The 27,127-nt window shown below is 42.8% G+C and overlaps 2 protein-coding genes and 3 non-coding genes across 6 annotated transcripts; 3 read left to right on the plus strand and 2 right to left on the minus strand.

The window, feature by feature from the left end:
• Positions 1 to 2,851: 2,851 nt before the first annotated feature.
• tmem179ba (transmembrane protein 179Ba) lies at positions 2,852 to 7,919 on the minus strand. 2 transcript variants are annotated; one of them, XM_085150681.1, is made up of 6 exons: positions 7,574 to 7,919; positions 7,071 to 7,191; positions 6,102 to 6,298; positions 5,310 to 5,447; positions 4,635 to 4,713; positions 2,852 to 4,312 (listed from the first exon to the last, which is right to left on the minus strand). In XM_085150681.1, exons 2-6 carry the CDS (start codon positions 7,167 to 7,169, stop codon positions 4,130 to 4,132), a joined length of 696 nt encoding a protein of 231 aa, XP_085006807.1. In that variant the 5' UTR covers positions 7,170 to 7,191; positions 7,574 to 7,919; the 3' UTR covers positions 2,852 to 4,129. The 2 variants fall into 2 exon arrangements, with proteins under 2 accessions (XP_085006807.1, XP_085006815.1); XM_085150689.1 differs by lacking the exon at positions 7,574 to 7,919 and having other exon boundaries at positions 7,071 to 7,215.
• trnas-gcu (transfer RNA serine (anticodon GCU)) lies at positions 3,855 to 3,936 on the plus strand. Its single transcript has one exon. It is a non-coding gene; the product is annotated as a tRNA-Ser (tRNA).
• A 1,903-nt stretch (positions 7,920 to 9,822) lies between the features above and the next one.
• prox3 (prospero homeobox 3) lies at positions 9,823 to 22,672 on the minus strand. Its single transcript, XM_085150644.1, has 6 exons — positions 22,305 to 22,672; positions 16,304 to 18,157; positions 16,042 to 16,160; positions 13,330 to 13,442; positions 12,672 to 12,777; positions 9,823 to 11,202 (listed from the first exon to the last, which is right to left on the minus strand). Exons 1-6 carry the CDS (start codon positions 22,420 to 22,422, stop codon positions 11,029 to 11,031), a joined length of 2,484 nt encoding a protein of 827 aa, XP_085006770.1. The 5' UTR covers positions 22,423 to 22,672; the 3' UTR covers positions 9,823 to 11,028.
• trnai-aau (transfer RNA isoleucine (anticodon AAU)) lies at positions 14,215 to 14,288 on the plus strand. Its single transcript has one exon. It is a non-coding gene; the product is annotated as a tRNA-Ile (tRNA).
• Positions 14,504 to 14,577, plus strand: trnai-aau (transfer RNA isoleucine (anticodon AAU)). The gene has a single exon. It is a non-coding gene; the product is annotated as a tRNA-Ile (tRNA).
• Positions 22,673 to 27,127: the final 4,455 nt, after the last annotated feature.

The following is a 27,127-nucleotide window of genomic DNA, read 5'->3' on the forward strand; positions in this document are numbered from 1 at the left end:
GTCTTTCAGCTCTTCCAGCTGCCGGCGGATTAGAGCCATGTCGAGCTGGGTGGCCTCGCACTGCTCCCTCAGGGCGGCCGACTCCGTCCTCAGCTGCGCGGCGGCGACGGAGAGCTGCTCGCTGCGTTCACGGCACTGCAACTGCATCCTCTTGGCGTCAGTGAGGAGGGACTCCACGCTCACCGCCACCGAATCGCACTGGTCGCGAGACATGTCCTGAGCGGGGATAGAGGGATGGATGGAGGTCAGGGGTCAAACCTGAATGGATCTGAGCTGGCGGTTGGAGGGCTCGCTCCTATTTAAATCTGAGATTTAAGGACTCAGCTCTGTTTTACAGATTTTGTGCCGTCTGATTTGGCAGGGGGCTGGAGCTTTTCTGCCAAAAACACAGATAAAGTGAATCAATAGCTGGTTGTTAAAAGTCCAGCACAGATCAACAGGTTTAAAACAGAACATTTGATCTGTGGAAAGTGAAGTAGCTTAAAGAGGCTTATCGTGGCTTAGCCTGCAGTGTCCACTGCTCCTCTCTATGTTTCTCTTTTATCCTTATCCATCTCCAAAACTCGTGCCACTTTTTTGCTCTTTACAAAAAACACTGATTTCTAAAATCACAGGTTGTTTTTTCTAATTAGCAGCTGAAGAGTAACAGCAACATGTGATGATGTCTTACCACAGACTCCAAAATCAGCTTTATCTCGACCCTTGTGGTTTTCTTCTGAGACTCAGGTTGCAGGCAGGGCTCGCCGTCCTCCTGGGTGCTCTATCCTTCGCTCTTTTTTTTGCTGTCAATTACAGATTTCCTGTGTATATATACTTTAAAGAAACCTCCAGCAGACCCTGCTATAGGTGCAGATGGTGGAAGTGGCTGCAGAAGCTTGTTTAACAGGACCACTGGTGATTCTTTTCCCCCTTTGAAATGCCAGTACGCTCTTCACTTCCTTCAGTTCCCCATCTGTGTCCGTCTCGCCAGTGTCTTCCTCCTCTCTTCAGTGAGGATTAGCTGTTACCTCAGACTCAAGTCAGGTCAGGCAATCCAGAGATTAGATAGTTCAGGAAAGGAAGAGGGTGACGTGTTGTAAGAGCAGCTCATTGGGTCTATTTTGATCAGGGAAGGGGAAAGTAGCTCATTTAGACGCTCAGCCTGGAATATCAGTTCAAGTTATGCTTTAATCAGCTGTTGCAAGTCACCAGGAATGATTAGTTTGAGCAGTATTGATATAATAATGCACTTTTTTAAGGTTTGTATAAAAGTAGCTTTTTCAGACAATAAATATCCCCCACGGTGGTCTTAAATGTATGTTTCAGGTCTCTTCTGGATGACTGCCCTGTTTTGTTTTGACACTGATCGAAAGCAGCCGAGGCTTTTCACTGGACCACTGCTTTACACAGCCGCTAGCTAGAAATCTTGGAAATGGTTTTGCAGACTTTCAAAATCTGACAGCCGGCTTATGAATCTGCGGGTAGCAATAACCAGGCTGCAGGTTGTACACAGAAACACAAAAACACCATAAACATATCCCTGGTAAGCGGAGGGATAGTGAGAACAGGCGAGAAGATCATTGGAGCCTCTCTTCCCTCCATCACAGACACCGATCACCAGTGTTGGGGAGTAACGGAATACATGTACCGCCGTTACGTATTTAAAATACAAAATATGAGTAACTGTATTCCGTTACAGTTACCGTTTAAAAAGGTGGTATTTAGAATACAGTTACTTTGTTGAAATAAATGGATTACACGGCGGTACTTCCCTGTTTCATATTGTGGCGGGTCAGGACTGTTTGGGTTTTGTTTGACAGCTACGTTCTGTTGTTCCAGGCGGCAGTGTTACGGTTGCCATGGTTACAGGGCGACGCTCTCTCTCTGTGTTTCCTGGGTGAGAGAGCGCCTTCTTGTTGTTGTTGTGCTAAGCTAATAGGCAGAATGCTACAGGTATAGCTTGTGCTATACCTGTAGCATCTCCGTGCTGCAGGGAGAATGGACCGCCATACCTGTTATGTGTCTGTGAGCGAGGGAGGGAGGAAAAGGTACGAGCTGTCATCGAGCAAAAACGGGAGCTGGAAGCATGTAAATATAATAATAACCACTGCAGCCAAGAAGAGTGCCTGACGAGCCCAGTTGTAAGTAAGCTATTAAGACTCGACTGTACACCATGTTCGTGTTTTCCTCCAAAAACAATAAGTTCCGTTGGAGCAGCCTTTCAACGCCTCTCTGTCTCTCGCTAGCAAAGTTGACCCAGACAACAAAGTAAAGCTAATTTTCGGCTACGAGCCGACACAGAACCCACCGTATTAGCCAGAGGTCCCTTTACTACGGTTCGGAGCCGCGGACCTTCAGTAACAGTAATAAATCACAGCAATAGTACATTCATGTAGTTGTAAACAGCATGATAATATATTAAGTAATCCAAAGTATTCAGAATACGTTACTCTCATTGAGTAACGTAACAGAATACGTTACAGAATACATTTTGGGACATGTATTCTGTATTCTGTAATGGAATACATTTTAAAAGTAACCTTCCCAACACTGCCGATCACACCCGCTGCATCCGGAAAGCCACCAGCGTTGTAGAGGACCCCACACACCCCTCACACACACTCTTCACCCTGCTGCCAAGAGATACTGGAGCATCCGGGCCAGACTGTGAAAGTTTCTTTCCCCCAAGCCGTCAGACTCCTGAACACTCAGTTCCTGGATTCTGGTGTTGCACTTTGTTTTGTTTTTTTGCACACTTGCACTTTATGTAGTCTTGTGTTGATTTTCTGTGACATGTAGCACCATGATCTTGGAGGAACGCTGTCTCGCTTCACTGTGTACTGTACCACGGTTGACAATAAAGCCACATGACTTGGTGCAAGTGAATCTTTATTTATTATTAGCCACCAGAGGGAGACATTATTCAACGTTTCCAAATGCCTGTTCCCCATGACAAACGTGAGCATGTCCAGAAATGTCACAAATAAAGCGCAGCATCGCAAACACACAGTCAGATGTAAGAAGCACACCTGACTGAACGTCAGGGCGGGGCTTAGAAAAGCTTAGAATTTCATTTTTTTAACGTCTAAACGTTATTTCCAGTGTTCAGCTGCAGCGTGTTTCATCAGACGGTGGCACTGTAAGCTAACTACCTGTGGTCACCAACAAATGTTTCAAGTCAAATCAAAATAATTCATCAAAAAGAAGCATACTGAATCAGTGTGGATGAACCCAGCAGCCTCAGACGCTTCTTTGGTTAAAGGTGGTAAAAGTCAGTGTCACACAACAATCAATCAATTTGGTTAAAGATTTGCTTCAATGGCAGTTTGATTTTTTCTGAGTTGAAAAACAAACAAACAGTAAAATGTCTTCCTGTTTTTCTTTTTATTTTTTTTTTAGTTTCTAACGACATAATCACCACACAGATCAATACTAAGCGATCTTTAAAGCCACGTGTTGACACCTTAAACTTGAAGACAATGCAGTGTTTTAGGATTTTACAGTCAACAAAAATAAAATGTGTTAAAAATGTCTATGGCAGATTCAGGTTTTGTGAAATTAGTAAAAAAAAAAAAGTGTTTTATGTAGAAAATTCTTAGTCTTACTCGTCAAAAGTACATCTGAGCACAGTTCAATTATAAAATCAAACCTTGTGATAAACACCCTCCTGTTCGTTGGCTGTGTAAACAAACCCAACACAAGCTCGCTCTGAATAAAAAACAGATACGTTTCTGTGGAGTCCACAGACGTAGACGTGACGTGGTGGGTGAGATGTGGGAAATGGGTAAATTCAGTACCAGCGCCTGACAGCGCTTCAGTGTTTCCAGTGTGTCCTGACACAGACAGACAGGCTCTGCATGCTTGTGCATTCAGGTGACGAGGTGGCCGAGTGGTTAAGGCGATGGACTGCTAATCCATTGTGCTCTGCACGCGTGGGTTCGAATCCCATCCTCGTCGAGCGGAGTTTTGGTTTTCTGGTGCTTTAAACATACTGCTAAACCCAAAATCTAATATCTGTAAAACCTTCCACATGTATTCTCAAAATGTTGTTCACTGAAATCCTTAAAACACTTCATTTAACCTTTTTCCACACCTGCTCCCACTATTTGGTCTTATGTGCTTTTATGACCCCCCTCACTCACACCCGTTCTCACTGGGGCCTCCCAGGACGGTTGAAAAACGGCTCAGTCTCTTCGGGCGTCACACCCGTCTCCCCGAAAAGGCTTCCAGTTGGTGCGGCTCCAATCAGCTTGGACGCTGAGCCCCGACGCCTCTGGATGATCACCAAAACCCCGATGATGAGCCAGAAGAAGAAGTTGATCCACACTGCCGTCTGAGAAGGAAACAACATGACACACAAGACGTATTGGAGGCTCTTTTACCTAAATCTGAACACACCAGTACGGTAATCCTCTGATTTCAAATAGTCCGTCAGTTCTTTTTATCAGCTGCTACAATATAATGAAACCTCTTACATTTGACATTATATGCTAACTTTGACTAAATCTCTTTATTCATGGGTTTTTGTAGTGTTGCAGGACTCCAGTTCATAATAATGCTTCTTTATGTTAAGCATTACAGTAGCTAGTATGTGTTGACCATATGGTGTTGACCATACTAGCCAAAAGCATAAAATAAGTGAATAAAGTACCGACCTCAGCTTTATGTAGACTGCTGTAGAACCTCTCTCCATCAAGTGGGCTGGCCCATTTTTCAGACTGGGCTTTTTCACAACTTTGCACACAGAAAAACATTAGACAGTTTAAAAGAAATCCAGGGTTATGATTTAATTCATGATGGATTTGTCTTATATGAATTTAGTCTTGATTATTGGTCACTGATTCTATGAACAAATAGAAAAACTGCAGGCAGTTTTGTCAGAGGAAGCAGTGGAAAGCTGCAGTTACATAACATCAAAGTAAGTGGAGCTCAAAACAAGCAATTAAAAACTAACAACACCGTGCACGTCTTTGCTTCTCTTTTAAGTGCTCGCCCTTTCAGAGCATTACAGTGTAGCCAAGGATGAAAAACTGTGTGCTGATGACATTTTTAAAAGGAAAAAGGGCACCCTGAAAGACAGACAAAGGCCAAGAGTAAAATAACTAGATGGTTATAACTAAATCTACTTTCATATGGCTTCATATAGAGCTCTAAGAGAACGTGGGCGGGTGGTAAAGTGAAGCTTTGGAAAGGAGAAATAAGGGAAAAACAGAAAGCACGCAAACACAAAGTGACGCTCACTAGCTTTCAAATGTTATTTTCATTTTCATATGCGAGTGTTGACAAAAGCGTTTGGTCCTGTGCCAGGTGTGGATGAGTGCAGGTGTCACCTGGTAGTGTTGGGGACGATTTTCGTGACAGACGAGCAGAGCGTGTCGCGCCCGATCTTCAACATGCAGCCCGTGACGAGCAGGAAGAACAGGAAAACGCCGGAGACGGCAATAATCACGTTCATCCACACATTCTCCCTGTGAAGGAGGAGAAAAAACAAACAGATAAGAGCGTGAGAACAGCACTGTGCTCTTTAAAGTGAGGCAAAACAGAAGAAGGATGTCAAACTACAAAATGCAAGCTAATGTGTGATTGTGTCGCCATGCCGTGGTATGACACATGCATTTCTGCTTCTCTGTATCAGCTCTGCAGCTTGTGCAGACCTCCTCAAAGGAACAGTTTTATTCTGTGCTTCATCGCTGTGGCGACACACGATTTCACTTTAAGTTCAGCTTCAGGAGCTACTTAAATGACGCCAGTTTAAACCTCTGACAAAAATTCAACTTTTTCTAAATGTATTTGTAGCTTTTTTTTTAACTTATGTTGGCCACAGAGAACAATGTTTACATGTACACTTATTTTCCTGGGTAATCAATCAGTTTAAACTAAAAAAAAAAAAATCAGCCTAAAAGTGCACGCAGACATCTGTTAAATTCTGTCTACAAGATGCTTAAAATATCCTATCTTGTGGCTGGCAAATCAAGCTCAAAAGAACGACACAATGACAGAGCAGGCCAGCATTTATGCAATATTTGAAGGAAAACACTGATGATTAAAATTGTTTTTAAACCCACAAAAACACTGCAACTCTGTACTTTGTCATGAAAAACACACACACAGCATGTGGTCACCTTTTAAGTTCCCCTTCGCTGCAGAAAGTGTACACCCAGTACACAGACAGAGAGAAACACACCACTGCCACCATGATTGATATGGCCGACACAAAGTAACACAAAGAGGAGGATGTGGACGACTGGACTCCGATGAGCTTGGACGTGGCATTGTAGCTGACCGCTCCGTACAGCATACAGTGACCTCCGAAATTACCCTGAGGAAAAAAGAGACAGAGGTTGTTGGGGGGGGGGGGGGTCACTAAGAGGCTTGAGTCCCGCTTCACTGTTTCAAGCGCTTTGCTGGATGCTACAATAAGCGCATCAACGGTTGCATCTGACGTCTATAAATGAGCAGCAGGGAGCCAAATTGGGCACGAGAGGCGTCTGGGTCACATGATGAGCAAAGCGTCCGAACTAGAGGTACAGTTAAAAACCTGCGCGCGCACACGCACGTTCACAATTTCACGTGCATATCACGCATTCCCGAGCGTCTGTTAAGCTAACACAACGAACAGTTGTTGACAGACAACAATGTTCGCGTGACACTTCGCTAAACGTTTGTGGTACATTTTTCGAGAAGTAACTTCTCCGATGTCTACAGTCCAAAAACATTAAAAAATATGGAGAAATTAGAGTTGAAATGCCGAAGGTAAAGACAGAGTGAGCAGGAACTGGACTGAAAGTGGAAGCGCGTGTCAGTTTTTTAATCCCTCGCGCTGCTTTTAATTACCGTGTAACACCCAGAAAACTGCGCAGCTGTACGCAAGCAATTATAGTAGCTTGAAAATATAAATCTGTAACACTGTATGCTGAATTATGGTTAAAGAATTTTTCTTCAAAAAATAAAAAAAAATAAAATAAGAACTTTGTTTCTTTTTTGCTAAACTTTCTAGGATAGACAAACGCACTACAAGGTAAGTCCACCCGGAAGAGGACGCGTACAACATGTAATATATGGAGCAGGTTAGTAAAACTTAGAAAAGTCACCTGGACGATGGTGACAGACGCTGCGGTAACAATCCCGCAGATAAAACAGCTGATGTAGAGACCCCACTCCAGCACCAGTAGCCCCGCTAACGCCATCATCCAGCAGCAGCTTAGTCTGCGTCTGCAGAGAAAAGAGCTGCCGTGAAGGTAGCAATAAAAAGGCAAACAACTTCCGGTTAGTTCCTTCACAATAAAATAACAAGCCTCCAGCAACCACGATTCGCAAATATTAAGAAGACAGTGAGTTGATTAAAAACAAGGCAAGGCAAAGTAGTAAACGTGTCCGGGTTAATCAATAAAAAATACATGAAAATGTTTTCCATTAAGATTAACACGTGTCAGTTGTTTGTTAAAATAGACTGTACTCTTATTTAACTGCAGACTGCCAGAACATTGTGGAAAAAATGAATCAAGAAATAAAGAAAGGTCTCATATATTTGTCACGACGTTGCCACACGTCTCAAAAACATAATTTAAAATGTTTTAAGCCTGACTTAACTTACCCGTGTGTGCTTCAGCTGGGTTATATTCTGGAGGTCAAACAGTTTGATTTCCGGTGATATTGTATCTTTTTTATTACCTTCACCCGCAGTCAAACAGTCCAAAGTGAAAATCATACGTCCAAACTCCCTTCTCGATATTATTTTGAGCAACGATAAAAGCTTCCTCGGAGTTTCACCGCAGCGCGTGAATGCGTAGAAAATAGCTTACTTGTCACACGTGGACACTGCTTGTCATAAAGGCCCTAGGTCGTTTCTCTTCGCTTAATCAATTGGTTTCATCTGATGACCCAGAAAGATAAACTGAAAGTATGCAGCTAGACATATGTGTTAATTCACTCACGTTAACGCCTATATTTACGCAATAATTATTTTTATTATGCGGAAGCAAATACTGCATGTTTGCATTGTCTCAAATATGTAGATGGTTCAAGTTAGTCAAAGTCTGAGCTTCTCGAGGGTTAGGAGGTATGAAATGCTAGAGTTAGACACAGTGTGTGTGTGTGTGTGTGTGTGTGTGTTGCTTCCTTCCCAGAATGCTTAATGAAACCTTGTGACTTTGTGTCCTGTGACCGTGTCATTTTTATAGGGTATATGTCAAACATTTTAAGCCTGTCAGATTCACCTCTGCACTAATAATAAGCTTACTAATTCCTGACACATAGCCAGTGTTACCTCATTCAAGGCTGACTAGAAATAACTAACTGTTTTCTGTAATAACATGCCAAACAATTTCCAATGATATGTCATTAGAAAGGAGCTTCAAAATTATGAATCAGCGCTGTTAGCTTTCATAGGAATTGTTTATGTGATTTACACCACTGGGTTACAAAAGTAAGTAGATAAACAAATGGTATGTTGCAGAAGGTAAAACAAGACAGAAGGTAATAAACTGATGAATGGATTAATAAATAGAAAGAAGCGAGGATTTTTCACAAATAATTCTTAAATGTGGACAAAAAAAGTCTTGCAAAAATACCAAAATAATACTACTATGTTGAGAATGTAACTTCACTTAACGAGGTGACTGGACTCATTGTTGGAAAAAAAGTAGACATGCCAGTGTGAGTTTGTGTGTGTGTGCTGCTGTCTCAGGAGGCGAGACTAAGTGGTGGGCAGAGCCATCATAAAGTATTAGTGTCAGTGAGCATGTGAAGGTGTTTTTAGATTGAAGCCTTAATGCATGCTGGCACAAATGCTGGACACCAAGACCCAAACACTAGAAAGCTTCCGTTTGTCTATGTGTGTATCCACAAATCATCACACAAGCCTTGTATCTCTTTAATTCATGATAAGTTTAAACATCAAAATTCACCAAAGTCTGAACGAGGCACAGATCTACAGTAAAGAATACACTATGTACAATATAAAATAGAGGGACGTAAAAGATTACAACGCAAAACGAAAATGTAGGAAACATGCACTTGATAACACGTCACGGATAGGTCAAGGCTGTCGGTCGACATTTTCTTGAAGAGAAACCCATCTTTCCTCGAGATAAAAGTCATGATATAGAGCGGAGAGAGTGAAAGTTTCCCCCTTTTGGAAAACAAATGTTGATATATACTGTATATAATTATATATACTTATTGTGCAAGTGAACTATTTAGATTAGCAACACTTTAAAAAGAATTCAAAAACATACGTAAATATATCAGCAATAAGAGCACACCAAGGAAAGAACAAAACATTAATTATACTGTTTTAAATTCAATATAATGTCCCTCTTGAAAGAACAGCTGTTTTGATTTGACTGCATGTACAAAAGCTTGATAATAATTTAATACTGAACAGAGAGATGAGAGGCATACACAAGCAGCAAAACAAAAAAAACAAAACCCACCGACCAGATCGTGCCGTGAAACAAGATCAACTTCATTTTGAAAATCTTAATCTTTTGAACTTCGGATGAAACGTGACAATACGATGTTGCTGGAGAGAAAATGAAAATAAAAGATAAAATCCTGATGGAGAAGCCCACACACAAGGCAGCGTTAAAAGGTCATTTCATGATGAACGCCCCCTGAGGGAGGGCAGCCCTGAAATGTTTGAGTGTGATTGTTAAGTACTGTTTGTGCGAGATTGTTAATCATCGCACAGCAACATCGCTGCTTTATATTTAAAATGTTTAGCAGCGATTTTCCGAGTAGGAACACTGCTCATTAGTGATGAAGCCAGAGGAGCCGGTTACCTAATCGTAAAAGGTGATGCGCGTTCGGACTGCGGACTGTGTGTCAGAGCGAATTTGAAGCTTTCCAGCAGTAAGAACAGCCTTCTTGCTCAAATTTGGACAACGCATCTCAAAACGATCGCTATCTCGTGGTAACCATAGCCACCGTTTTTCTGTGACGTTTCTAACAGAACAGTCGATTTCAACTCTGTGGGATTTCCAGTCACGTGTCGTCGCACTTTGTGAAATATCCCCTCGTTGCAATCATTGTGTTTGTAAGGATGGATGTAAAGGTTGTCATTTTTTTTAATGAGACTTTAAAACGTTGTTTTAAACGTAAATATTATTTATGGCAGCATCCTAGAAAGTGGTTCTGGCCCTTAAACCAAACCAACCGGAGATAATTTATCTGAGCGTAACCGCACCTCCAGTTCTCTGTCTATATGTGACCCCCCCCCCCCCCATTGCAACTACAAGCTGTTTGTTCTTGTTTCCTTCACTTCTCATTAGTACAGCGGGATTTGCCCGGCTCACGGGTCACTGTCAGTCCCCTCTGAGGCCTTCTCCACACCACAGCCTCAATTCATCCTCGAGCCATGTTCCATTATCTACCAGAAATGGTGTCAAACCTAAAATGAGGATGTGGTCCCAGCTAATGAAACAGCAACTGAAAAATGAGCGAGGAAAGCAGTGCTGAATTTGAACCCTAACCCTCTTCAGTGAAGCTTACGCCACCGACAGACCTGAAGCGTCTTATCGTGTACGTTGGTGCTCTTGGAAACTGGAAGCTTTGCTATGTGAATGACTTTTGCGTCAAAAAAAAAGAGTCAATTTGTTTCCATGAACATAAAGTCCAAAAATTGTATTTTGTGTCTATTTCACAAAACTACTGTGAGAGTGTGCTTTTAATAATAGCTTTAGATTTCATGCAAGCAGCTGGCTGCTGAAGAATGTTTGGAGAAGGAATTCCTGCTCTGTCCATTTTAATTCAATGGTATGGTCACGTTCCTTGATAAGTGCGGTCACAAGACTGCAGTACTGAGGGATTGCTGTTGAGCCTGTATACCAAACCTGCCTGTCAGTATGAGAAAGTGTATGTATTCCTCTCTGCAAGTCAGTCGAAATGCTGTAGTAGTTCTAAATGATCTTTTGGATGGTTACATATCAGTTTGCGATGTCTGAAATGTACCAGTTTCTGAATGATTTAATGCACGTAATGCCTTGTTTTAGTCAAATTATGTCTGAGCATGCATTTGTGCACATGGACCAGATAAAAGCTGTGCAATCATTAGCCAACTGGACAACCTGGCAGCCTGAATGCATCTGGTAGAGGACTGTCGAGTTTACAGATAATTTTGTATATTCCTTTCTTCCAGCAGGGGTCGCTGTCTCTCCCCGTCCAAATGGCTGAGTAAAACTCTCTCAGAGCCACTTCAGACACCTCGATGAACCTCTCTGGAACCTGCACACAAAAATATGATATCAAGGAGGAAATGTTTATTAGGAAGTCTTCTGGAAGAGAAAAATCCATTTTCGCTTTAGTTTAGTATCTGAATCTGTCAGTCACATATCTAGCTACCTTATCTAAAGGGATTTAAAACTGAGAAACTTATGTTTTTCAGTGAATGTGAGGTTTTGATTGTCTCTGTAGTTTCTAAAAATCTCATAAGCATTGTTGAGCAGTGAATAGTTTCATAGCCTTCACAGGAAGAACATTAGAATACCTGTTAGGTGTTTTCACTCACTTCTCATTGATTATTGTTTATAAATGGACCTATTCTTTCGCCGCTATGACGGAAAACACGTTAGAAGCGAACACGATCTATTCACAGCTGAACCGCACATAGCTTTAAGCTGAGCTGAGGCTCAATCAAATAATAAACTCACAAAAATTTGTGTAGGCGAGAGTGACTTTTTAAACTCGAGCAACCTTGTGACTTTGTTTTTACGATCACAGAGGTGATTCGGTTTTTCAGCGCTGCCTGAACGTTTCCCGGGATACATTGTAGCCATAGTAGTTTTAGCGTTCTCAATACCTTTTTAAATCCAATGACATCTGACAAATAACAGATCACCTTGGGTGATAAAATTAATCATCATCTGTAGAATTTGAAACTAATGTGCGATGATTGTTTTATGATAGTGTGTGTCCTTCAGCAGGTCAGTGAGATATAACAGTGCTTCATTTTCTGTTTCCTTTTCATGCACAAACTCATACAAGTAAAATTATTTCTCTGCTCGCTAAAGGTAATAGCACATTACACGAAATAATAACCCCAAGCTCCAGTGCTTTTCATTTCAGCGGTATAGTATCTTTTTAGTGTATATCTTCATCTTTACGCTATACATGATTTATTGAGGTTTATTTCCTCATTAGACTTATCGGCTGCTCGGAGCTTACCAATTAATATCCGATCAGGACTTCATTCAGAGTCCAAGCAGCAGCCATATCTGCACTTTTTGACCTCTGAAGGACAAAACAGCTTGAGTCCTGCCATCCTTACCTGGTTTGCACTTAGTGGGACTTTTATTTGATTTTCAACAAGAATGGCGCAGTACACGCATTAAATGTTTTTAAGAACTGTTTGCTCAAGAAGGTCAAACAGCTCAGCTCAAATGATCTTAACTCAAATCAGTAATGGCTTGCGTTAGGCATGTATGTGAACCTTGAAAAGCATTCCAGATGACAATCTATAAAAGATATCAAAAACAGAGTGCAAGTTATCCTTCAATACATGATCCACGACCGTGACACTGTAGACAGCACTTTAACTTGATTGGTATTTTCTTTTAAACACAGGAGCACTGCATAAAGATCCATAATCCATTAGCGCTGTACTTAGGGCTGAGGAGTATTCACATCCCCACCCAAGGACTGAGTCCGGTCGTACAACGGGTAGGCTGAAAGCTGCAACTAGAGCGTCTCCTCACCTGGTAGATGTTGCTTTTATTGTAGTGCATGTTCAGTATGCGGTAAAGCTCCGTATCACGTCCCACTCGCAGCTGACTCTCTCGGCTAATACGAGGCGCACCATCCCTGTGTTACAGAGACAAACAAACTCATTTAAATACACTCATAATAAAAAAACAGAGAAGAGAACCATGTATAATTTACATATTCAGCTTCAGTTTGTTTCTGACTTTTTGCAGTCATGTTTTATGCCCATTGCTATTTGTTTTACTCGCTACCATCATGAGTTCACATCAACATGGCCACAGTGTCTAAACACCTGAGCACTCGCAGACAATAGCTGGTTATAAAAAGAAAATCTATATCAATAAGCCTTTCCGACCTCTTAAATCAAGCAATATAAAAAATGCAGACATCTATTTCTCAGCTGCAATTGTTTGTTTGATTATAGCAGAACTGAATATCTGTCATGGAGAAAACCATGATGCTTCATGCGGTTCCAAAGTCAATCATGCGATGTGTGATTCTCTATTTCTAAAAAAGTTAGATATGATGTCTGATGTATAAATCAGCTCATCTAACAGGGGCAACATGTTCACACTCATAAGGCTCACTGAAACAATGAAAGTATTGCAAATAAAATGAGTTTAGCATGAACCAGTGCCAACCCAAACCGACCGGGTGAGAGCCTCGCGGACAGCCTGGCGTGCAAAGCGCTCCATCTGGATGTAGAAGAACTCTCTGAAGTTACTGAACCATTTAATCATCTGGGAGGTCACACAGCGATTAAACTAGACCATGGATGACAGGAGAGGAAGTGAGCAGGTGAGGACAGCAAGCGAAGAGTGCTTTTTAAAACACTTGCAATGATATGCTAAATTAACCTGACTTGAGCTAACTTAATTGCACTTTGTTTGTTATGTCAAATTACATTCAAAAGACATTGTATGCCCCCCCCTTTTCTTTTTCTGTTGATACAGACTCCAAGAGGAGAAATAATCTCTGCAACTCCACACTGTTTATGCTTCTAAATCACTGTAAGCTTTATATCAGATAATACCACCTGAATAAGAGATACCCTGTAATAATAATTTATCGCAGCATATGCATTTTTAAGTGCAGCATGGATGTGAATTAAAATAGCATTTGTTTTATTCATTGAAACATTTTACTTGTTAGTCATATTCAGAGATATTCTTGGAGAAGTTGTTGTAACCAGTAGGCTAGTTAATATTATCATTATTTCAGTAAATGGGGTAACTGCAATCTAACTTCCAATCTATTGGAACTTGATTGAAGTTTTTCTGCTATTTGCACATTTTGTTAATTTGTTAATTGTAAGTTAATTTGTAAATTTTGTAGTAACCTGTAAATTGTAAATACTGTAAAACTTTTTTCTGTCATTTAATGGTCGGGCATTGTACAGCTACAAGCATTTCACCCCCATGTCATACTGTGTATGGTTGTGTGTGTGTGACAAATAAAATTTGAATTTGAAAAGTATGGAAGCAATAATATCTGGGATGCAGTCACCAATATGTGACAGTTCTGGAGTTTGCGCATGGCCGGTTAGCTCAGTTGGTTAGAGCGTGGTGCTAATAACGCCAAGGTCGCGGGTTCGATCCCCGTACGGGCCATATACGTTTTCAAGCAGTTGAGCACATTTAAACAACTGTTTTTCGCTTTATTTGCAGAAGAAAATCTTATTAAAATGAAATGAAAAACACCTCGAGCTTTGAGACCCGACATGTCCAACTGTGACATCAGCTTTTTAACTTATCTACAAAATTTCCAAAAATAACTCGTGAGCTGTGCAGCTCTGGCCGTGCTCCACTAACGCCCACTGCGACATGGCCGGTTAGCTCAGTTGGTTAGAGCGTGGTGCTAATAACGCCAAGGTCGCGGGTTCGATCCCCGTACGGGCCACTTCCGGGTTTTGTAAAGCACCGACCAGTACATACGTATAATATATTATAACCTGACACATGCTAGCGCTCGGACATTTTTTCAGAGTAAATATTATATGGACTCTACTGTATCTATTAGTAGAGAGTTAATAAAAGAAAACTGTTATAATACATCAAATCAAACCACAATAATATGGGTACATTGGCTACAAGCACTTTTATATACATGTTACACCATCAGTAGTGAGCAGTTTTTTTTTAACTTTGTGTCTCTGTATTATCACTGAAGATTTTATTATATCTGAACACTTGGAGTGCACAAATGTCCTGGTTTCCCCAGTATATCACTGGTTAATTAGGTGATTTAAGTGATGGCCTTACAATAATTGCAGTCTTGCAGTCAATTTAAATTTTTTTAGAAGACTGTTCAAACTGTATTTGTTTAGGCTACAGTATGTCTCAAAAGTCATTCAAGGACTATTCATTTCCTTGAAACTCCTAAAAGACATCATAAGTATAACACAACTGAATTTATGTAGTAATGAAAGATTTGAATAAATTCAAGATTCTTCAAGGCAGCAGCATTTGCATACTTTTGGGGGATTCAAATCAAATCAAATCACATGTGCAGGTACACTGGTACAGTACATGCGAGTGAAATTCTTGTGCTTCATGTTATCTGAAGCAGCGCTGCATCATTTCAAATCAAGATCTTGAAGATGTGCCTCATTGTCTTGTTAAAAAAACAAACAATGTAGCTACGAAGTGCAAACCAAACACTCGTTAAGTGCTGTCTTCAATTATGAATGAATTGCTAACAGCGTAATCTGAAAACCCCACGTGGTAGCAACCGCACGCACACATCATCTATTCATCTTAGACAAAGGAATTGAGGTTGGAACCCACCACTATCAAATTTGGACTCACCAGACCACAGCCCAGATATCCACTAGTCTAATGCTCATCCTTTGTTATGCTTACTTAACACTAAATTGTAAAAAAATTAAGAAGTACAAAATTCTTTCAGCAATTTGACCCAAACGCCTGATAATTTCCTCAAAACAGCTAATCTTAAGATTCTAGGAAGCAGTGTGGTGGGCACTAATTTTAGGGCTGTTAACTGGAAATTTCAGAAGCTTTTAAGTCTCTGCAGCAGTAATAACTTCTGGTCCTTCTTCCCTCAGTTGCACCTGTTTGAAGAAACCTTTAAAGTCTTTGTAATATATGCACTCACATTCATGTCTTAAAGAAATGCTGGACAGTCAATACTACAGCAGCCAAACTGGCCTAATTGGCATTTCATAGCTGCGACGTCGTCCGTATTGTTCTAACAATGTAGAAAATTGTCAGTGAAAAAAACCTTCAGTGAGCAGGTGTGTAAAACGCAGTGGCTGACATACTGCCGTGTGACTTTGAGGCGTGTTAAAAAATAATCACTTTGAAGTGAAATTGTCGTTCCAGCACTGAGCTGGTGTACACACACCTTGACATCAGGGAAATACGTCTTGAGCGTGTTGGAGCTGGGATAGCGAGTGTAGAAGAACATGAGCTTGGCTTTCTTCAGATGGCAGGGTGACAAGCCCTCCTGGGTGTACATATGAGGTGAGTTAAGGAGATACATGTTTAAACACACACACACACACACACACACACACACACACACACACACACACACACACACACACACACACAGCTCTCATCCTCATTCTTTCAAGCACACTGACAAAAGGATATCCCCCCAGCAGTCAGGTAGAGCTCTCCTCCATCCATCCCTCCTCCTCGCATGCCCCCATCTCCCCTCATCACTCGCTCCCTCTCTCTCCCCCCGTGCGCGTGGCGTGCAAGCGACGGGTCCAGGTGGCCGAGCAAGGGGAGCGGGGGGAAGGAGGGGTGAGACGATGGGTGGGAAGAGAACTCCAAGAAAGGGTCAGAGTTCAGGTAGTCTTTGCGGGATGACGGGAGGTGGGGGAGCTGAGGGTGGTGGAGTGAGCGGGAGAAAAGCTGCTGCATTGAGTAGTGGAGCAAGGGGAGAGGGAGAGGAGGGGGCGGAGGCGGGGGAGGAGGGGGAGGCGCAGGGAAAGAAGATGAGGAAGAAGAGGAGGAGGTTGAAGACGGGTGGAAAGAGGAGGAGGGATCCTTGGGCTGAGAGGCTGGAGGCAAGAGGGGAGGGTGAGAAAGGGGAGGAGGACGAGGCAAAGAAGGGTGGTGCAGGGAGAGGTTTGGGTGAGAGGGATTGAGGTGAGTGGGGAGAGGTGGGCCAAGGAGTGGGTAGGCCTTTCGCGTGTCAGGTGACCTTTGAAGAGTCAGTGGCATCGCTAAATCGGACGGTTCAGTCCGACGGGGTGGTCGGGGGGGCAGGGCGCTCCCGTTGCTCATCTTGTGGAGCTGCTTCTCTCTTTCTCCGTCCTGCCCTCTTGCTTTCTCCTCCTTATCGCTCATTGTTTCTTCTCTTCTTCCTCTCGTTAACAGCCCCATCCACACTGCCTTCTCCTTCCCTCCGTCACTCCCCGGATCAGATGGGAGAAAAGAGATGGCAGCGGGAGGAGAGGAAGGAGCGAAATCGGTCATCTCGGTGTAAAGGCGGAGAACTCGGTCGATGACCCGGGCCACAGCGCTGCCCAACTCCAGCTTCAGCGCCGCGGCAAACTTCTGCCCTCCCTCCTCACTCTCGTCATCTATCCCGCCATCCCAGTCTCCTCTGACCAAACCTCCGCAGTCCAGCCACAACCCCGATCCCTCCATCACACCCTCCAAGTGCAACCCTCCTCTTCCTCTCTCCATCCTTCTTTCTCGGTCTTTTTGCAGCTCCTCTTTCCGTTTGTGGAAGCTGTCGAAAGGGGACTCGGAAAGCAGGGAAAATGATTCCTTTTCCATCTCTCCACCATCAGTGTCTTCCTCATCGTACATCCCTTCTGTCATGTCCTCCTCCTCTATTAGCCCTACATCCTCTTCTCTCCCATCAACTCCACCGCTGCTTCCGTTTCTGCGCTTCCTTTTCTTCTCATCCTCGGCCATGTGCTTTTCCCCAAAAGCTCTCCACACTTTCTCCTGCAATGCCTGCAGTCTCTCCCTTGCCTCCTCCAGCTGTTCTTTCAGCTCTTCCCTTTCCCTTCTCCTCTCTTCCCTCCCTCCTTGTTTGCCTCCCTCATCGGCCTCTCCATCCCTCTGTCGGTTCTCCAGCTTCATCCTCTTCACTTTCAGGATGTCTTGATTCCATTCGACTGCGAGAGCCGCGTCATTGTGCCTCTTCTTAACCCCGAGCAAGTCGTCCTTTCCCTCTATCGCCCCCTCATCTCCCCCTTCCATTCTTTGCTCCACGTGTCCATCCCTCTCTCCTTCATCTTCCTCCACATTTCTGTCCTCCAGGTGTCTGTGTGTGCTCAGGCTTGTGTTCAGCAGCCCTCCGATCCTCCTGGGACCTCCACCTGGCTGGAGGAGATGGTGGATCAGTGGAAAGCCGGGGGGTCTAAAGGCAGGAGTAAGGCGGCCAGCATTAGCCTGAGGATGGATTCCAGCGAGATCTGTGGAGTTGAGAGTTGGAGCAAATGTATGTATCTGAGGAGCAGAATCATCAAAAAGATCTGTGGGTGAATCCATGGCTGTAGAGAGGCAGAAGGGACACAAAGAGACACAATAAGGATTATAATTGCTGCATTTGTGATATGTTGAGTAGTAGCAAGTGTTTTGCAGCCAAATGAAGTTACATACATGAGGTTAAATTTCATACCAATAATTAAGATGATCATAGTTTTGTTGTAGTGCTCAAAGTGCAAAATGATTTAGTATTTAATTTAATATTTAAAGCTCAAAACAGAAAAGAAACAGTTTTTAATCAGAGTATAGCCTTAAATCAGTCAACCTTGTTGGATAATGATATTGATTATAGTGGAAATAATAAGATAACCACCGAAACAGAAATGGTTTTACAGGTGGAAGTCACTGACATGTTTCCCTTCTCGTCTTTTCTGATTGTTTTTTCCACTATTTTTGCATTTGGCTAGTGTCAGTGTGACTGCTGGTAGCATGAGGTGATACCTAAACCCTACAGAGGTTGCACGGGCAGTCCAACTCCTCCAGAATGGCGTATCAATACCTCCCATTGCCAGGAGATTTGCTGTGTCTCCCAGCACCATATCAAGAGTATTTAGGAAATTCCAGGAGACAGGTAGTTACTCTAGAAGAGCTGGACAGTGCCCTAGAAGGTCTTTAACCCATCTGCAGGACCGGTGCTGCTTCTTTGTGCAAGGAGGAAAAAGATGAGGACTATGAGTACTGCAAGAACTACAAAATGACCTCCAGCAGGCCGCTGGTGTGAATCTCTCTGACCACACAATCAGAAACAGACATCACGAGGGTGACCTGAGGGCCTGACATCCTGTAGCAGGCCCTGTGCTCGCTGCCTGGCAGCTTGGAGCTCAATCGTCATTTCCTATAGAATACCAGAATTAGCAGGGCGCCCTGTGCTTTTCACAGATGAGAGCAGATTCACCCTGAGTGTAGGTGATAGATGTGAAAGGGTCTGAAAAGCCGTGGGGAACATTATGCTGCCTGTAACATCATTCAGCATGACGAGTTTGGTGGTGGGTCAGTGATGATCTGGGGAGGCATATCAGTGGAGGGATGCAAAGACCTCTGCAGGCTAGGCAACAGCACCCTGACTGCCATCGGGCATGGGGATAAATCCCTGGATCCACTCTCAGACTGGTTCCTGCTTTCTCCTTGTACACGACAATACACAGCCTCATGTCAGAAAAATATGCAGGCAGTTCTTGAAGATTGAAAAAATGGATACCACTGACTAGCTCCCACACTCACCTGACCTAAATCCAACTGTCCAGGAGCTCGGTGATGCCCTGGTGCAGATCTAGTAGGAGATCCCCCAGGACACCATCCGTTTTCTTACTAGGAGCATGCCCTGACATTCTCAGCCATGCATACAAGCACATGGGGGCCGTACAAATGAATTTAGTACTCCGTAGGTTGATCATTTTCACTTACGTCAAACATTACCCAGTCGATAACAGTATAGGTATACAGCATGATTGTTTTTGAGCAGTGTACAATTGTGCTGGCGGGGTGTGGTTTCTGGGCTCAGTCACAAGAGGGAGAGTTGAAGCAGTGTGTTTGGGGGAGTAGTGTCTGATGAAGAGAGCAGCAAACCTGTTGGGCATGTCTAATTAACCTCTCCTCTGACAGCAAATGTGGGGCCGGAGACGAGAAAACACAAAACTGTTAACAAAGAGAGCCAAAGATCGAGTATAAAAAGTGTATAAAACACACCTTTCTCGCCCGTCCTTACTGGGGACCCTGTCACCAAAATCTTTACTGTTTAAAGAAGAAACAGGTCTTACTAAAAAAGGTTTGTAGGGATTTTTTATGTGGATTATCTGCTCTGGTTGCTTTTAATTTTTTTCCAATGTCATTTTTAGTTCCGCTCAATTGTAGCGCACTGCAGTAAGGGCAAAAATCTCAGAGGCTGTTTTGGTTGCATAAATGTCTGCTAGGAAAATATTTCTGTTTATCTGTGACTGCACTTGGTTGACAGTGAATGAGTGCCCATCACAACGATATGGCTGGAACGTTACCTGGACAGCAAAACAGGTCACTGGTCTATTGCAGGACACAATCACTTTCACTTTAATAGCAAAAAGAAACAACTCCGATGTATTTGTATAGAGTTAAACATTCATTGTGGCAGTGTTAAAGAGAGTACATTTAGCTAGAAAGCACAGAAAAGATCAGTTTCATCAGTGAGGGAAGCGACATCCTGTGGCACCAACTAAGACCTAATGGAAGGGTTAACATCTGGCTCATGATCTTTGTCACATATCGCCCTCCTCTCTTCAGGCTGTCCTTCCTGTTGTGCTTGAATGTGTGTTGTCTTAGACAGTGCAAGTATCAAAGAAAAATATATGTGAGAAAACTGAGGAAGATAAATGCGCATAGATGTGGATCACGCACAATAACAGAAGTTTGGAAAAAAAATACAAAACATTGCATGGTGGAAAATTTAGGTGCTTATTACACTCCCAGGCTAATGCTATATGGCTTGCCTACAATTCCTGGAAAAGGTTGTAAAGCAGAGACCAGTGAATGCCAGGCTTATAAACGACAGTACATCTCACTGTTTAATCAAGATCAAAAACACACATCCCAGTTCCTATTTTATATCACTGTGTAACCTCATTTCTGCCCCGATACCCCTTTTCCTTCCTCTCCATTCCTCTCTCATCCTCTCTTCCTCCTCTCTCTGTTATCAGTTCAGGCAGCTTGTTAAGCACTGTTTGATCAGAGTGTTTACCGTCAAACACACACATGAACACACAGACACACACACACACACTTTTTCACAAAAGCAAAAGAGGCTTGAGAGAGGGCTAACAATGGTCAATGGTCCTTGTGGAGTGAAATAGAGTGAGAGCAGCCTGTACGTAGTGTGTGTGCATATGCAAGTGTGTGTGTGTGCGTGCGCATGTGTGTGTCTGTGTGCCTACGTGTGCATGAGCAGTAGTCCTACTTAGCTTTGATAACACCGCTAATCCACTTCAGATGGATACACTACAGCTCACTGAACAGATGTAAGGACAGGACAGATGTAAGGACTGACAGGAAAATACAGAAAATATGAACACACACACAAGGATGCACAAACGCAAACACACACATCACAAAAAACAATAGCTAGACAAAACAGATAGATAGATAGATAGATAGATAGATAGATAGATAGATAGATAGATAGATAGATAGATAGATAGATAGATAGATAGATAGATAGATAGATAGATAGATTCGCTGGTGAAACATGAAGAGAATAATCCTCCTATAAATAGCTAAATATCAATTATTCAAATGCCCTCTCCTCTCTACTATAATACAGCCCAGATGGCAAGCCAACCAATGGGCTTATAACAGGGACAGATTAGCTTTTCAAAGCCAGTGCAAGCTGCACAAAATATGAGCAATGACTATGAAAGCCATTAACCACTAGATTAGGCTTAAGAATGGTGCTCTTGGACTGCCGGAGCTGTCACTGGGTAGACTGACAAGAGCGAAAACACACATGAAACAAAGCACAGATAACGCACTGGTATTATATGATCCATTTAAGTATATTATATTGGAAAATTACATTCAAAAAGTTCATTTTCTAACATTGGAAAATAATAACACATTGGTTACTAAAATGTTCTTAATACTGGGTTGCAACCATACTTGTCGAATGAAATTTCTTTTTAATTAGCATATTTTTAAGCAGAGCTGTGTTTCTTAAACAAAGGCTGGATAAATGTAACTCATAACTATGGATTTACAACATACAAAATCAAAAATATTAGCTAAGGACTTTTTTATGTTATAAATTATTTGGGTCAGTCATTTTTCGGGGCTATTTCTTTTCCCCCCCTTCACATAGGTTATATTCTATCTATTTGTGGCGTAATTATATCACTTTGAATAATTAATAGTGTTTAAAGCCTCCGCGTGGCAACATCTGCCGGCTGTGGCACGCGAATCCGCTTTGGCGATTCTGACGCACGAGCGGTCAGTTTGTTCGGGTGCGCGCGCGCGCGTTGTGCGTCCTGTGACTAATTGGCAGCGGCGGACTAATGTCGCAGTATGAAAGAAAATATAAACAGAGCGAGATAGAGGCGAGCAGCTCGAGCGGACGCTGACCTTCGTAGCTCTTTTAACGCCGTAAAATGTCAAATATGTAAGGCAGAGGTTTGAAGTTTAAAATGAACTTACTCTCAGTCACAGAGAAGAGCTCCAGCGGTTCCCCGAAGCCTTCCAACCCCAACGGCCGTTTCTGTGCGCTCTGTCTCGGTTGGTTGTCTCCTGCTGTCACCGGACGGGCCTTGGACATCGGTGCGGGCAGACAGGAACCAGTCAGCAGGAGGATTCCTGCTTTTTCCCGCTTCGCTCTTCTCTGGATTTGTTCCGTAACTCTCTCTCAGTTTTCCCTCACTCGTCAAACGCCTCCTCTTTACTCTAGTTGTGTCACTGTGCAGGTTTTTCCTCCCTCGCCAATCCATCTATCTCTGGCTGGCATCAACCTCACGCGCTGCACCCGGTGTGGAGTGGCGCGCGGTGGGCGGGCGAGCGGGCTCGAGAGCTGTCCACTTGACAGTCCGGTCCCTCCCATGTTGGCAAGACCCCCAGTATACACACACATACACATAAGCATACACGCACTGTGCTGTATTAAATCGTCGATTCATTTGAAATTAATTGGCTTTTATATAATTCACGTAGCAGTTTGTGACAGAAGGCTACTTATCCACAGACGAGACCATAAACATGTTAAGGGGAAATTACTCTGACAAAAAACCGAGAAGCATTTTTTCAGTTTGTGTTACAGTAGTGATGCCACAGACCTTCAGCAGCACATTCTCTGCACTGCGAAGGTTTTATTTACCGCCGACTGTCACCTGGTCAGTCATTAACAGTTTTATCTGACCACAGGAATCTGCCTGTGAGATCCAGCACCCCTGGGCATAAAGACAAACACAGCAGAGTATCTAAAGACTCTCTGTCTAAATGTATTCATTTTTAACATGTGGCAGCTTTAATCCGATTTTACACAAATCATGTGAATTTAACAGTGTAAATGTGGATTTATAGGATGCCTTTAAAATGCATAGGTATAATATTTGGAAGCAGCAGTGCAAAGGTACCCATGTTCAGTGGACCACAATGGTCTTTTTTTTTTTTTTACAGATGTCCTTGATCTACTTCAGCTTGCCTGCTTTAATTACACAGACACCCTGATAGCAGGGAAACATTTTGCTTTAACTTCAGCAGCACTTAGTAACCTGTTGCTGGGAATGTCACCCACCCAAACCCACCACTAAACTGCTCGCAGGCTCTCCCAATGAGACCAGGGCCGCTTTCAAACTGCAATCTTTTTGTGTTAATTTTGTATTTTTTCTTTTCACGTATCCCGAGAATCACCTAAATCACGCCCCCCATCCTCCCCCTTCCCCCAACACCTCTGCCTCATCCCATCTCTTCCTTTCTCTACTTCTGATTAAAACTGGTTATGCACTGAGTGAAAGGTCGCAGTTGTTATGGAAACAAGGCTTGTAACAAAAGCTGGACACATGGGTGCAGAGGGAGAGAAAGAGGGGAGAAAGATGGAGAGAAAAAGAGGGAGACGTATCTGAATAAACATAAACGCGCAGAGAGGAGGAGAGGGCAGGAAAGAGGTAGGGAGAGGTCTGAATAAATAAAAACACATGCAGAGGGAGGAGGAACGAGAGATGGCGAGGTCATGAAATAATGGCTCCATCTGCAATAATAAATAACAAAAGATAATGCTGGGTTTTTGTCATTCTAGGAAGGCGTTTGAGGAACAAAGGTGTGTGTGTGTGCTGTGAATGTGCGACCGTGTGTGTGTGTGTGTGTTTGGACAGAGTAGGAGAATGCAATTGATAGATAATACATGGATCTGGTGCACAAGCTGGAGAATACTAAAAAGCACAAATTGTTCACAAAAAAAGCGTACCAAAAAGCCTAAAATTGTGTGTCTGTCTGTGTGTGAGTGCCCGAACGTCATCTCTCTGAGGGCTCATATTATGTTAACCACTTAGACTAACATCAAACACTCTCTCTCACTCTCTCTTACACACACACACACACTCTGGTAGGAGCGTGAAGGTGCCAGCCATATAAATAGGATATCCCAGAGCGAGAGATAAAAAGGAGAAGAGATTGACAGAGAGAGAGGGATAGAGATTATATATTCAAAGGGGAGAAAGAAAGTGGTGAAAAAAGGATGATAGTGGGGGGGGGGAGAGTGAGAGAAACAGAGAGGGCAAGAGCAGGAGGGGGTGAGGATAGATAGATACGAAAAGATCAATAAATGGCATAAAGTGTATGTTCATTGATTTAGTCGGAGTGAAAGAGTGATGGCGGGGAGAGACGAAATTAGAGGACAGAAAATGCTGGGAGCAGAGAGGAGGGCAGCGAGTGGGTGGTGAAGGGAGAAATAGATATAAAAATCTAATTAAAGTTGCATTAATCGATACTTTCATGTCAACAGTGGGTCAGATGAGTATTTTCAGTGCAAGAGAAAACCAATCATAGTGACAAAGTAGCAGAAAATGATCACCCAACGCTGCGGCTGCCCTCAGCTCTGCTCTGTCCTTTAGCCACTTTTACCAGTTGTTTTGGTTATCGGCCTCTAAAACGTTTTTCTGGCAAGAACGGGGAGTTTAAATAAAATCTCCTGCTCAGCATCTCCCCAACTTAGCAACTATAGGTTGAGAACACCCTGGAGGATTTTGCAGGCACAAGTCAAAATATTTTTTGAACTAGTCCAAAAAGAGAAAAAGCAGCTTCCATAAATCAGATAGCCAAAGTCAAAATGGCCAAATTAGTGCGAGAGAAAAATCTGTGAATGCAGGGTTGCATTACTGCATTGTAGTACAGTACCAATCAAAAGTTTGAACACATCCATTCATTCAAGGGTTTCTATTTACTGTCTTTTTTCTGCTTTTTGGCTCAAAATGTCATCAGAACAATGAAACAACACACAGGAAACTATGACTCAAAAAACGTGTAAAGCAAAGCAACATATGTTTGACATTTTTGAGTTTTCAAAAAGTGTTCACCCTTTGCTTTGATATAAACTTTTCAAAGTCTTCGCTTCCTCTAAATCTGCTTCATAGGATGTCACTTGGAAGCCTTTTAAAAGAGTCCCCACATATGCTGTGGAGCTCAGGTTGTCCAATGCAGTTCAGTTCAGTTCTATCTATCTATCTATCTATCTATCTATCTATCTATCTATCTATCTATCCATCCATCCATCCATCCATCCATCCATCCATCCATCCATCCATCCATCTATCTATCTATCTATCTATCTATCTATCTATCTATCTATCTATCTATCCATCCATCCATCCATCCATCCATCCATCTATCTATCTATCTATCTATCTATCTATCTATCTATCTATCTATCTATCTATCTATCTATCCATCCATCTATCCATCTATCCATCTATATCTTGGCAACAGTAGGGAAGAAAAACTCCCTTTTAACAGGTGGGTCAGCAGATATTGCAGAACTCAATATCGCTCCTTCTTCACCTTTAAAAAGCCTCAAGGTGCAAATTGGATCATTCTCCTGTTAATAACATCAGACAATGTTCCAGCTAACTGGCTGGTAACTCCACTGACAGCAAAGGTAACACTGGGACTTTGTTTCCTGCAGGGCTGTCCTCATGAGAGACGTTTCATTGTAGCGTTTGATGGTTTTTGGTGCTGCGGTGTGTGTGCGACATGCTTTAAATTCTGATCGTTTCACTGGGTTGCTTAGTTTTCATAGATTACACCTATTTCTGAAGTAAGCACACATACTAGACTGAATCCTACATTTCCCATAATGCAACTCAATGACATATTTCAATTAATGCCTTCTTTGCAGTCTGAAGGCAGGCTTTTGGCTCCACTGATGACCATGTCAGTGAAAAGTGATCAGGTACGTTCATTTTTAGACGTTGTTTTCCTTCTTGGAAACAGAAACAGTTATCACCGGATGAAGAAAACTGAATTTTCTGTCTAAAATTGGTGGAGTCGTGCTCAAATGTTGAAACTCTTTCTGCATGCTTTTACTGATATGCTTTGTCTGACGTTCAGGCTCTGGGTCAAATTGAAAGAGACACAGAGAGGCTGTTAACATATGTCAAGACAGGCAGAAACAGAGAGACAAGCAGGCTGGAAAGGGTGAGAGTGAAGCAGACAGACAGAAAGAGAACAAATGGTTGTGCGTGCATGTGTGTGTGTGAGAGAGAGGGAGACAGAGAGAGGAGAGGGAGAACGAGAGGCAGAAGTGTACTCAAATAGCTTAGGGCAAGGTGACAGAGAGAAACGAATGGACAGAGGAATAACAAGCTCACAGAGGGGGGTTAGTGTGTATGTGTGTGTTAGGGAACAAGAGAGAAAAAGGAAGACACAGAGGGCGGAAGGGAAGCGCAATAGAGGAAGTTGAGAGAGCAAAAATAAAAACAGTCAGAGAAAGTGTTTGTGCGTCGTGTGTGTGTGTGTATAGACACCCGAAGGTGTCACAGTGTGCAGTTTGGCTTGATGATGACCCACTGGGCATGTAGGTCATAACGGTTTGTCTCTCAGAGGCATGACTGTATGCCTGCATGCATCCATTAGTGTGAGCCAGTGCGAGAGAGTGTGTGTAAATAGAAACTCGGCAGACGCGCACACACATGCAAAGTGGGTCTCTTAGAGTGCGCTTAAGAGTGTGTTTGGTCAGGGGTTGGAGAAGCAGTTTTTCTAGTCACCAGGACTCAAAAAGACACTTAAACATACACGCTCATGTCACCCACACATGCTGCAAATCCAGAATGGGTACACACACGCATAGCTGCCCTTTATGTCATACATGCACACGTAATGTACCATGTATGGCACTAAATTATGCACAAATACACACAGGCACACACATCTCTTTCTTTTGATCTCTCGTGATAACGCACACACACACACAGGGGGAAGCTATTATGCTCTCAGGCTGGAGTGTTTTGATGGTATAATTGCAGTGACCAGTGAGG

The sequence above is a fragment of the Neolamprologus multifasciatus genome, chromosome 3 (genome assembly GCF_963576455.1).
Source record: "Neolamprologus multifasciatus chromosome 3, fNeoMul1.2, whole genome shotgun sequence".
Lineage (NCBI taxonomy): Eukaryota > Metazoa > Chordata > Actinopteri > Cichliformes > Cichlidae > Neolamprologus > Neolamprologus multifasciatus.